At 38.7% G+C, this 13,314-nt stretch overlaps 1 protein-coding gene across 3 annotated transcripts in view; it reads right to left on the reverse strand.

Moving 5' to 3' along the window:
- The window catches only part of pnpla7b (patatin-like phospholipase domain containing 7b), a 42,093-nt gene that overhangs the window by 10,550 nt on the left and 18,229 nt on the right, over positions 1-13,314 (reverse strand). For all 3 annotated transcript variants that reach the window (XM_030143555.1, XM_030143556.1, XM_030143554.1), the window contains exons 15-26: positions 11,552-11,701; positions 11,301-11,378; positions 9,471-9,676; positions 9,248-9,379; positions 8,476-8,599; positions 8,180-8,369; positions 7,893-8,042; positions 6,973-7,036; positions 6,512-6,680; positions 4,811-4,993; positions 4,560-4,678; positions 446-602 (exon numbers count right to left, since the gene is read on the reverse strand). In XM_030143555.1, the coding sequence (XP_029999415.1) occupies positions 446-602; positions 4,560-4,678; positions 4,811-4,993; positions 6,512-6,680; positions 6,973-7,036; positions 7,893-8,042; positions 8,180-8,369; positions 8,476-8,599; positions 9,248-9,379; positions 9,471-9,676; positions 11,301-11,378; positions 11,552-11,701 (1,722 nt within the window). The remainder of the gene's footprint in view (positions 1-445; positions 603-4,559; positions 4,679-4,810; positions 4,994-6,511; positions 6,681-6,972; positions 7,037-7,892; positions 8,043-8,179; positions 8,370-8,475; positions 8,600-9,247; positions 9,380-9,470; positions 9,677-11,300; positions 11,379-11,551; positions 11,702-13,314) is intronic.

Below are 13,314 nucleotides of genomic sequence, written 5' to 3' on the forward strand. Positions count from 1 at the left end.
CTGCTTGGTGAAAAAGATATTAAAACTGACTGCGTTTTACTTTCTACTAATGTTTAAGTTCATTTACCTGAAGGATAAGATGACAAAAAAACAAAAACACAAAGAAAACTTCCATGTAAATATGTTTAAAGATCAATTTTACTAAGTTACACAATCCAATATGGCCGCCCCCCTGTGACATCACAATATGCAAATTAGATGAGTAAATTTACTCCCATCATAAACTTTGGCTCTTACTCAATATTTTTCTCATTTACAGTATACCTTTATCTCTAAACACTTCCAAGCTGCAGCTGTTTTGAAATCTTGATATAAAAATGGAATATTATTTTTTAAAAAGTCCAGCGCCTAAAGGGTTAAATATGTAAATGTCTCCTACTACCTCTAGTACTATTACATCTGCAACTACTTCACTTTCATAATCTTCAGTAAAATGTCAACAGACCATGGCCCACTCGCGAGCCCGGACCCTCATCCGGCTGTTGCTCTTCTCCTCAGCATACAACGCCCCCATGAAGGAGCCGATGGAGGTCCCGCCCACCATGTCGACGGGGATCCCCGCCTCGTTCAGAGCGCGCAGGATGCCGACCTGAGAGCAGCCCCTAAAAAGAGCCATCCATCCACTTACATTAGACTTACTAGTTTGTCTACAAATATTATGTCACATCCTTCACACATACAGTGTTTGACGTACACACAGCAAAATGACAGGTCGCTCCAGTGAAGACAGTTACTGGATGAATAAAAATGTACTTTCAGTGAAGAACACCGAACAGAACCAGAGGACCACACAAGCCAAACAAACCCAACTCGACTACAGGAGGCTAGAGCTCAGTCTACATGACTATCCATAAGAAACAGACATGTGCAGAAGCTTTGTGTTATCACAGGGATGGGAACTGATCAATGCCAATGCAGCTGATTAACTCAGAGGCTTATGGTTCTCATGGACTGACAGTTTGAGGCTGATTCTCATCTGGAATCAGTAGTTCATTCCCATCCCTACCCACATCTGGACCAGGTGTCTCAGGTCAGAGCTGGGGGGGGGGGTGTTGGAGTCAGTCCATACCTTGTCAGGGCTCCAGGACAAGCCAGAGCAGTGAAGAAAAAGGACAAACCAGTCAAAACAGATGTGATTAGCATGGGCCTGTACATGGAACATAGTGTGCACACTTCTTAAATCATGTGGTTTATGTAAAGCTGATATCTGAATGTTCTGTCAAATACAGCACAGAAAAGACAGAATAATTAAGTGGTTCATGTGGTAAAACAGTGCAAATAATCACTGTGACAGACGCTCAACTCTTTCTGAGCCTTTTATTAACCCATAAAGACCCAGTGCTACTTTTGTGGCAGTTCCAAAATATTTTTTTTCTCTATATTTAACTTTTCTTAAGTGATTTATCACCATTTATCCTATCAACATTATCCTATGTATTTAATATTTTTTCAGTGAAAATCAGGTGTTTTCCTCCATTTAATTTACTGATTGTGTGGATGGTCATAAAATCTCACATTAAAGTTGAGGAGTATTACATCAAAAACAGAGAAAACTGAAGAAAAAATGACTTTTTCGGCAAAAAAAAAAAAAATCAATAACTGAACATAAATAAAGTGTCTCCATCCACTGTCATTGATCCAACTCCATGGGTTTTACCAGTGAATCAATTTTGTAGTAGATGATAGTGTTTCTACGGTAACTACAGAGCCTCTGAACATCCAAATGGGTCATATCTGATGAACATGAAAAGATGAAAAACTAAATTTTACACCAGTTATTTCAAAGTATTGATAGCTTAAGTGGTTCAGAGGTTATTAAACATTTTAGATCAGTAGATGGTCTTGGTCGTCAGTGGCTGTTTGGGTCTTTATGGGTTAAATGAACATTAATATCATTGACTCTCCAATGTAATATGTTTATTGTGCAATAGCTGTTTTATTTGATAAAAACTATCATTAGTGTACTATATACAGTACAGGCCAAAAGTTTGGACACACCTTCTCATTCTTCGCATTTTCTTTATTTTCATGACTATTTACATTGTAGAGCCTCACTGAAGGCATCAAAACTATGAATGAACACATGTGGAATTATGTACTTAACAAAAAAGTGTGAAATAACTGAAAACATCTCTTATATTCTAGTTTCTTCAAAGTAGCCACCCTTTGCTCTGATGACTGCCTTGCACACCCTTGGCATTCTCTTGATGAGCTTCCAGAGGTAGTCACCTGAAATGGTTTTCACTTCATAGCTGTGCCTTGTCAGGGTTACTTAGTGGAATTTCTTGCCTTATTGATGGGGTTGGGACCATCAGTTGTGTTGTGCAGAAGTCAGGTTGATGCACAGCTGACAGCCCTATTGGACAACTGTTAGAATACATATTATGGCGAGAACCAATCAGCTAAGTAAAGACAAACGAGTGGCCATCATTACTTTAAGAAATGAAGGTCAGTCAGTCTAGAAAATTTCAAAAACTTTGAATGTGTCCCCAAGTGCAGTCACAAAAACCATCAAGCGCTCCAACGAAACTGGCTCACATGAGGACCGCCCCAGGAAGGGAAGACCAAGAGTCACCTCTGATGCTGAAGATAAGTTCATCTGAGTCACCAGCCTCAGAAATCGCAAATTAACAGCAGCTCAGATTAGAGACCAGATGAATACCACACAGAGCTCTAGCAGCAGACACATCTCTACAACAACTGTTAAGAGGAGACTGCGTGAATCAGGTCTTCATGGTCAAATAGCTGCTAGGAAACCACTGCTCAGGAGAGGCAACAAACACAAGAGATTTATTTGGGCCAAGAAACCCAAGGAATGGACATTAGACCAGTGGAAATCTGTGCTTTGGTCTGATGAGTCCAAATTTGAGATCTTTGGATCCAACCGCCGTGTCTTTGTGCGACGCAGAAAAGGTGAACGGATGGATGCTACATGCCTGGTTCCCACCGTGAAGCATGGAGGGGGAGGTGTGATGGTGTGGGGGTGCTTTGCTGGTGACGCTGTTGGGGATTTATTCAAGATTGAAGGCAACCTGAATCAGCATGGCTACCACAGCATCCTGAAGTGACATGCCATTCCATCTGGTTTGCGTTTAGTTGGACCATCATTTATGTTTCAACAGGACAATGACCCCAAACACACCTCCAGGCTGTGTGAGGGATATTTGACCAAGAAGGAGAGTGATGGAGTGCTGCGCCAGATGACCTGGCCTCCACAGTCACCGGACCTGAACCCAATCGAGATGGTTTGGGGTGAGCTGGACCGCAGAGTGAAGGCAAAAGGGCCAACAAGTGCTAAGCATCTCTGGGAACTTCTTCAAGACTGTTAGGAAACCATTTCAGGTGACTACCTCTTGAAGCTCATCAAGAGAATGCCAAGAGTGTGCAAAACAGTCATCAGAGCTAAGGGTGGCTACTTTGAAGAAACTGGAATATGAGATGTTTTCAGTTATTTCACACTTTTTTGTTAAGTACATAATTCCACATGTGTTCATTCATAGTTTTGATGCCTTCAGTGAGAATCTACAATGTAAATAGTCATGAAAATAAAGAAAATGCAAAGAATGAGAAGGTGTGTCCAAACTTTTGGCCTGTACTGTATGTTGTACATATCTTCTATTTCTGTTTAGCTCTGCTATTTTATTCTTCTTTGTAATCTTCTACTTTTCTAAAACTGTTTTGCTCGTCTTGCCTCTATCTTTTACCATTTTTAATAGAGATTTTTCTTTTTTATGGTTAACAAAGACCTAGAACTATTTTAGCGAGTTAATTTTTCCCTCTACATTTAACCTGATTTATCACCATTCGTTATAATATTATCATCTGTATTTGCATAAAAAAAAAAAATCTGGTGTTTTCCGATATTTAATTTACTGATCATGGAAATGTTTATAAAATCAGAGTAAATTCAGGGGTTACTATGTCAAAGGAAATAAAACTGAAATAAGTGGCTTTTTCAACAAATTATATCATAAACAAGTTTCTACATGGGTTTTACTGCTGAATCGATGTTGTAGAAGATGATGGTGTTTCCATGTTCACTACGGAGCCTCTGAACAACCAAATGGGTCATATCTGATGACCATGAAAAGATGACAAACTGTATTTTTCCTGAGTTATTTACATGGATTGAGCGGATTAATGGTTCAGGACTTATCAAATGTTTTAGAACAGTGGATGGTTTGTTTGTCTGTGATAGTTCAGGCCTTTGAGGGTTAATACTATTCATGTTTTGGTTGTTGTAATTGTTTATTGATGCTATAATTACTGTAAAGTTCCACAGTGACTAAGAATAGATTATCTTGTTTTAACTTATTTTATTAAAATGAAAAAAAAAAAAACTCTAATTTCACATTGCATTGTTACAGTGTATATATAGCACTATATTTGTCTTGTGTGAATACTTTGAGAACACAATAGACACCGGCTACAGTTCCAAGCACAGTCATTAGCCTCCATAGCTTTATCTTAACTGTCTGGATAGGTGGTTAATATTTGCTCCTTAAAACAAAGTCTTACGGTGATGCCAGATGCGATGTGTTGGTCAGAGTTATCAGTACCTGGCACCTCCTCCACCCAGAATGAGGGCGATGCTGTTTCCTGTCAGGATCCTGGCCAAGCGGGAGAAGTCGGAGTGACGGTCAGGACACTTCTCAAAAACACGCTGGTACAACTCTCTCTGAAAAACACACATAAAAAACACTGAAAAAAAAATCCCATGGTCAAGTGAAGATCACTAGGAATGCAAGATATAATTATGTAAAATATAGCTTTATGTGTATGTTGATGATCCGTGTGGTCCTGTAGGTACCAGTTTGGGTAAACTCCTCCTGGAGAACACCCTGCGTGGACAGGACAGGTGATGGTGTCTGGAGATCCAGCTCCGCATGTTGAGCCACTCGGCTGTCCCTTTGGGCGGAGGCCCGTCCTCTTTGTGCAGCAGCACCAGCTGCTTCTGAGCTCGGACGGCGCTGCCCTCCAACATCCGCTCCAACTACAGAAAGAGAAGAAAAAGAAGAAGCTGAAGTTCCCATAAACATGTGTAACCTCCAAATTTACTGCAGCCAGAGGAGATGCACCATAAGATATAGTAAAACTGTCTTTTTCTTTTTAATTTATGAATATATTAGGGCTATCAAAATTAACGCGTTAACGTGGATTAATCCATCATCATGATTAATCTGATTAAACATTTTAACACAATTAACCCATCTGCAGTGCAGAATGACTCTGAACGTCTCTGCCAATGCATTTTGGGGAAGTTTGTCCAAGTAGAGTTACCGTCGTGCATGCTGTCCAGTAGTGACAGGCAGCAGAACCAACATATAAAGATGGAGGACACTAAACAGCACACTGGCCCTCTGGATGGAAATATGAGAACAAAAAAAAAACCCCAAGATGGAACAGTTGTTTCAAGTTGATTTGTTGAAACTGTTGGTGTTTAACAAATACGCTAAGTGCATATACCATATATTCCTTTCTTTCTTGAGTTTGTTTGCTCATGCAAAATGAAACGTAACTAAAATAGATTAAAAAAAATTAATTATATTTAATTGTGATTAATCAAAATGAATCCACAGCAATCCTGTGATTAATCTGATTAAAAATTTCAATCATTTGACAGCACTAATTTATTTATTTATTAATTTTAATTTTAATTTTTTCCCCCCAAATATTTTTTATTTTCAATTCACTGGATGCACAGGACATACACTGAATTAAGACAAGGCTTCTCTCTCACCTTGTTATTAAATGCCATGCACTTAAAAAAAAGAAGTAGAATAGAACAAGAAGAAACAAATGGTATGAAGAATAAACTATAATAGAATATAAAGTGTATACATCAATTTGTTTCCAATGGCAGCGATCGTGCAATATAGTAACACACATACAACAGAGATATGCAGACCCATTAAATGACTCTTGACATATGGTCATCAAGTGTTGTTTTAAGTCTCTAAGTCAAATGTCTCTGAAATAGTCACAATAATTAACAGAAAGTGAGATTGGACAGCCTCTAGGTGGTGCACAAGACACAAAAATAATGTTGGAAATTGGAGGTAATTCTTCATATATTTATTATACATAAAAAATAAATAACCAGCTGTATTTATATAGAATATAAAACACAAAAAAATACACTTAATTTTTTTCCCATGTATTTTGTTCTTGTTTTATATTTTATTTAAATCCAGCTGGCTGTGAATTTCCTGATAACCCTGGTGATGACCAGTAGTCAAAACACGTTGGTCTAAATTTAGAATTATATGAAGTTCTTCTACTCGACAAGTGCTGCTGGACTAGTTCTTGACTTACAGACATGTATAATTCTTTTCAGTTTAATACTATGCATTGTTCAACTTGATGCAATCCTGATCTATTATGTTCTATTGCTGATGGACTGATGCCTTCATGCACCTATTAATGTGCTGTGTTACCTAATTTAGTTGGTATTTGAGCAGAACAGACCTGGAACTTGTGTTGCTAATCCTGTAGGTACTTGGACACTGACCTCGCCCACAGTGGGCTCCTGCTCGCCTAGTCCCACAATAACGATGCAGTCGGCCTGACGGATACAACGCTGTGTCCACGGCGTGAGGCCGGAGTCAGACTGGTAGAGGACGATGCGGTGGATGTCCTCCTGCTGTCCGAGCCAACTGGACAGACGATACTCATGGACACTTAACAAGAGAGGCATGAATGAAAAAACGTCATTGAATCAATCTTAGAGTATTCGGAAATCGAAATTAAGATTTACTGTCACAGACTGATATTATTTAACATTTATGAACAGTTCAGAATCAGAATCCTGTGTATTGCCATGTAAGTACACAGGGTTCACATGAGTAGGAATTTGCTTCAGTCTTCGGTGCATACATAGAACACGGAGTAGGTACGAAGCATGCAGCAAAAATTAAAATAAAATAGAATAGAATAAAATAAATAAACAAACAAGTAAGTTCAATCATCCACCTGTCCAATGCAGCAGAGCCAAGTCGCTGTTTGATGATGTCACTGGTGAGGAGAAGGGTGGGACCTGCAGAAAACCAACATAGGTTTTAATGTAGTTACTGTATCAGCCTAGATTCCTCCAGAAATCAATTTGTTGACAACGTGCGGCATGTCTTGATCTTTGTACATGATCTTGTGTGTTAATCTGCAGAAACTGTACATGTTGGATCTTCACAACTACAAATTTCCCTTGTATAAAGTAACAATTTGTAAAATGTTAAGTTTAAAACCAAAAATAAGTGGGTTAATCTTTGTGACATCTGAACATTTTTTGCAGTCTGGTGATTTCAGTAAAACAATGACTTTATGTAAAAAAGACATCAGTGAAGTCATTTTTTGCATTTATCATTTTATACTCTCCTTGTATTTTTATATGATGTCTGGGTTTATGTATGTCTCATTGCCTCCCTTACTGTAACTTGGTTAATTGTGCTGCTGTTTATCTTAAGAAGGACAGTCTTGTAAAAGATATTTTTAATCTGAGTGAGTCTTTGCTGGTCAAAGAAATGATAAACAAAAATAAAATTAAATAAAAAAGATATCACTGTAATGTGTAGGACAGAATTCTACTGAAGTTGCCTGTCAATCAATTAACCCCAAACACCTTTAGGAGGCATTTTCTTGTTCAGGTTGACACTAACATCATTTTCTGGTAAAATGCCCAGAGTTCATTTTTACACATAAATCTCATGAAACTGCCCCTTAAACATATTTTATGCCAACAACCAGCTACCACAACATCAAAGTTATTTGCTAAACCTTTTACAAAAACAGTATAACATCATATTCTCATAGCATGAAAACACCACGTTTGTGCAAATCAATACAGAACGCATTTGGTTAATTCTGATTAATTTTGTTCAGAACAACTGTGTATATACCGATGCCACTGAGAGCATGTTGCAGCTCCAGAGTGAATGCAGTCAGAGGAACGTCCTCGGACACGGGCAGGATGGCCACAGTGGACAGGTTGGACGCTGGATTCCCGGCATCCCATTTACTGGTTGGGGTGTGGAGAGCCAGACTTCGTGCTGCAGTGAGAAGAAAAGTTTCTATTAAAGGACGATTACTCATGAATATTTACTGATTACATTTTAAAAACAATAAGTACTGTAAACTAACTGTAAAGTGGTTCTGTTTCATCCAAACACAAACAGAGGAGGATTACCTGCCAGAGGACCGTTGACCTGCTGCATGTTTCCCAGGATCTTCTGCCCCAGCAGATGAATCAGCCGGGTGACGACCTGAGGATACCTCCTCTTGATAGAGTTCAGAGCTCCTTCTGGAAGCTTGGCCAGCTCTGAGTCTCTGACGGCGTGAACCGTGGTGGCTCGGTTCATGTGGGTCAGGGCCTCAACCTGAAAAATCAGCCAAATAGCAACAAAACACATGTATCTGAACCATGACTACATATCAAAAATGAGTTTCTCCCAGACAAAAATTCTGTCGTTGCCATCTACTCACCACACCAATTAGATCTCCACGACCATACTCTCCAGCCAGCTCCTTCTTCCCATCATCCTTTGCAATGACAGAGCGCAGACGGCCGCTGAGGACGATGAAGGTGCTATCCGACTTGTCTCCTTGTCTAAGAAAGCAGAAAATGTCAAAATCCAAATCTAAATCCAATGCCTATTATTTTCTTACTTTGACCCACCTCTCTTCATCTTGGACTTCATCTTGGACATCCCCCAGTAAACTGCCCCCATCCCCCCCACCCACACACACACCCACACACACACCCACACACACACACACACACACACACACACACACACACACACACACTGATCTCAGGGACTGTTTCAGCCACTACACTGAACTGTCACCTTAAATTGCATCTTGTCACTTTAAACTCTATAATTCATCTGACACTTTACTGATGCCACTATTGTTTCATTGAGTCTCTCCAACCCCTGCTGTTTACAGTCATATTGTATGTTTTTGGGTATAGCTATTTTCTATTTTATCTGTTTTTTCTATTTTCTACTATGTCTCTTATTGCTTCATGGGCCTTACAGGTTTTATCATTTCAGTTTTCAGTATGTGCTGTACATATGACAAATAAAGTTGACTCTGTTACATTGCTGTAATTCCACTGGTCACTCCCAGAATTATAGGCATAAAGTAGCCGAGCAACACGCTGTTACTATTTCCAAGTGTTGTTAAATATGTAGTTTAGTGATGCAGTGATTTGTTAGACCATCAGTGCCTACAGTGAATACATGACAGACACCTGTAGACAGCTCGTCCCGCCTCCACTGCCATCCAGTCCAACGCAAAGTCAATTTGTCTGACGAAAGGAGATACTCTCTTTACCACAGTGTGGGCTACGTTCAACACCACCCTGGGTTCTTCACGCATAATCCTGCAAAGTTAAAACCACAGTTGGATTTCTTTGAATGATGAGAAGAGATGATCAGAACCAAACTGTAAACTCCAAGGAAGTGGCTCCTTACTCGTAGAAATGGGCCTTGGATATGGACAGGAAGGTGCAGTCTCGGTGAGCTCGTACGCTGAAGATAAGGGGCTCTCCGGTGAGAACGGCCAGATGACCCACCATCTCTCCCGGATGGGTGACAAACAGAAGGGACTCCTCCTCACGGTCAATCATTCGCTGGTAGACGTGGAGCAATCCAGAGACAACGAAGGCCACGCTCACATCCTGTATGTGAAAAACTGAGGTTTAGAGAAAGGCTGGGTCTGTGGTTTGTTTCAGTCTCAGCGTTCGAATTGGCATCAGTTCCAGCAATAATAAACTCTAATAATCCCACTGAACGCTACCAGAGAGTCAAAATTAACACCTAGAACAGGGGTGTCAATCTCATTTTAGTTTAGGGGCCACATACAGACCACTCAAGTGGGCATAATGACCTAGAAATAATAATCTAGAGTTTTGGCTTTGTTTTTTTTTTTGTTCAGTGTTTTTATTACACAGAAAAGCATAATACAGTCATCATTTTTTATACCTAAACCTATGAACACTCCCACCCTGTTGCACCATAAAAAAAGATGATAATTAACAATAATAATAAAAAAAAAATAAAAAATTAGAAACTCAAATATTAGTCAGACTAGTATTAATAAGACTACTCTGGAATGAATGAGGGATCTACCTCTTTTATGTGATTCAGAACAGGATGCCAGGCACTGAAAAACTTATTGGCACATCCTCTTATAGAATATCACATTTTTTCCAATGTTAAATGATGTAAAAGATCCAGAAACCAAGATTTAAACGTTGGAGGTTGTTTATCTTTCCAAGTTTGGGCTTTGTTTTAGCGTGAAATTTAAAATTACATTATGAAATTGTGAATAACCTCAACAACCATGTACAAACTGAAATATCTTTAATGAAAAATAAGTGCAGTTTCAACAATATTATGTTGTAACTTATTATTAACACAGTTTACTGAGCAAAGTGGATCTAAAATGCAGAAAGGCATTTTGCATTTAGTAACAGGCATTATAATGTTAAAAATACACTTATTTTTCTTAAGAAATTTCATGCTGTTCATATTTAATCAGGTAGTTCACATTTTTTGTGAACGGATAGTTTTTAAATGTAAACATTTTCATGTATTCATGTTTACTTTTCACATAAAACCAAAGAGAAAATTTGGAGTTGTCATTATTTATAGGTTATTATGTTATCATTTTTACTCTGATATCACATACGTGACCCCTGAACACCCTTGACTGTTAATATTGTCAGTGTAATTTTTGCATTTGCATTTTTGCAAATTCATTCCACAGGCTGGATTGGACTCTTTTGCGGGCCTTTTTTTCCGACGGGCCAGATGTTTGACACCCCCTGACCTAGAACATTTGGCAGCTAAAGAAAAAAAACATTGACAGAGCGGGAGGTGATGAAAATAAAGCCAAAACAATGAAAGTCTACTGTACATGTGGTTAAAATCATTTTCATCTTCACTGGAATCAAGTTTTCTCTGTTTTTTGCTGCATGACCACCTGCCCATGCGCCAATGTCTCTCCAGGTATTTGTACTAATACTTAAAGGTTAACTGTATATACTGTATATGTGAACTAAAGCCATGTAATGTGTGGGTGTAGCCTTCATTTTAAAATGTTTCTAATTTCATAAATGCTGGCACTTTGCTTCTTACCCAGGGACAACAGTTGAAAAATGGCTTTTTGCTAATACTGGCACATTTACAGAAATGTTCATTAATGTGTACTATCCCTGCTAAATAAACAAACAAATAAATAAATAAATCCTTTGTTGAAAGATAAAACCCTTCAATTATGAATCTATTGGACAGACTGACCTGGTCGCCCTGGTTTGCAACAACAGAACCAGCTTTGACTTGACGGAGATTCACCCTCCCCTCCAGTAAGCTGAGGTCCTGAAGACAGAAACAAAACCACACAAACAAACCACTGTTTATGAAGATACCAACTACTGCTGAATTATTTAAAGACTTTCATAGACTTAAATGATTGTTTTCCCTTCCTGCTCCAATTTCACCTCCTGAACATTATGTTACAGTTCAGAGAGGTAGCTGTTGTTCTCCGTTACCTCTATTTGGATGACCTGCAGTAGATCCTTTTTGGCAGCCTGGAAAATGGCACTGATTTTATTATGGTGGACATTCCCACTTCCAGCATCACTGTAGTGGTAAACAGCAGAGGGAGCGTGCTGCATTGTCACACTCTTCTTAAGAATAGACTGAGGAGATAAAGGGACAGAGAAACATAATGATGAAATGCATAAAATCTCAACCTGAGTATAATTCAATATAATATATGGGTGCTTCTATGAAACTGGGTACATTTTGGTATCTGGGTAGTTTTTTAGACCACCAAAAAATATAAATTTAAACATATTTCTCCCCAGAATGTACCTAATGATGACCTCAGATAAATGCAAATTATTTTCTTGATCTGAGCCATCCCAACTTTATACATTTTTCATCAAATATTGGGGCCAAAAATAGGACCAAAATTAGGACATGAAAAGCTACCTATGTGTCAGTATATTTTATCTAGAAAACATGGCCTTAAATGGTTTTATATAGTGTGATAAATAAAGATGCTGTGTTAAATTTGATGATCCAAGTAGTTTTTCTAATCCAGACATGCAGGTTTTTCATGAATCTCAGTCTCATTCCAGGTTTTCTATGTTAGCCATCATGTCGTGTCCACTTGCGTTATATGCAGAACCTGCCAGGTAAACACATATAAATGATTTTGCAAAAGCGGTCATTTTTGTGAAACACTCTGCTTTGCATAATTACTTCAATTCCCAAAATGTACCTGTGAGAAAATAAAGAGATATTTTTAAAAAATAGTAGCGTGTAATTTTCGTGTACTTTTTACTGTGTTAGAGGCAGATTTTCGTAGTAAATATAATGTAAAATAATATAAAAATGTGTTTTATCTGAAAAATAGTTTCTCTTTTATCTCAGTAAATATTTCTTTTTAAAGGTGCGGGGGACTTTCGTGACCAATTTTTCATCAAATGTGTAAAACCTCAGTCATATCCTCAGTATCATGAATCTGTAAGTCTTTCTGTGATTACTCACCTGAATCTCTTACATTACGGTGCACAATTTCGCAGTGCCATCCACCATAAACAAACCATTTGTTTACAAACCGAGCCGGGAGGTAACTCGGGCATCTTCGGAATTTTGTTGTGACGTGCATTGTGGGAAGTGAAGGCTCGCGCAGCCACCTGACAGCGGCAGCTGGAACAGACACAACGCAGAAACGGCAGGAGCTCCCGTCCCTCTATGCACATTTCTCTAGCCGTTTCCGCATTACAGCCATTTCGGCATCGTGTTTGTTTCATCTATATAATACCATATGTTTGCGCTGCCGCTGCCGCTGCCGCTGCCACTGTCAGGTGGCTGCATGAACCTCCCTTTCCCACAATGCATGTCACAACAAAATTCCGAAGATGCCTGAGGTACCTCCTGGCTCAGTTTGTAAACAAATGGTTTGTTTATGGTGGATGGCACTAAGAAATTGTTCATCGTAATGCAAGAGATTCAGGTGAGTAATCACAGAAAGACTTACAGATTCATGATACTTAGGCTATGACTGAGGTTTGACAGATTTGATGAAAAATTGGTCATGAAAGTCTCCTGCAGCTTTAAAATAGATGCAAAGTGCTTCCAAACTTGCTTCATAACATTAGTTTACATCTGGTTTGAATTTTTAGCCCCTCTGTCCTGTTTTTTAGGTACCAGTTTTATAGAAGCACCCAAATATTAAATACATGGTAGAGGATAAACACCTGCTGCTAGACATGTATAATCCTCAACTATCACAGAATAAACA

The sequence above is a fragment of the Sphaeramia orbicularis genome, chromosome 9, assembly GCF_902148855.1.
Source record: "Sphaeramia orbicularis chromosome 9, fSphaOr1.1, whole genome shotgun sequence".
Lineage (NCBI taxonomy): Eukaryota > Metazoa > Chordata > Actinopteri > Kurtiformes > Apogonidae > Sphaeramia > Sphaeramia orbicularis.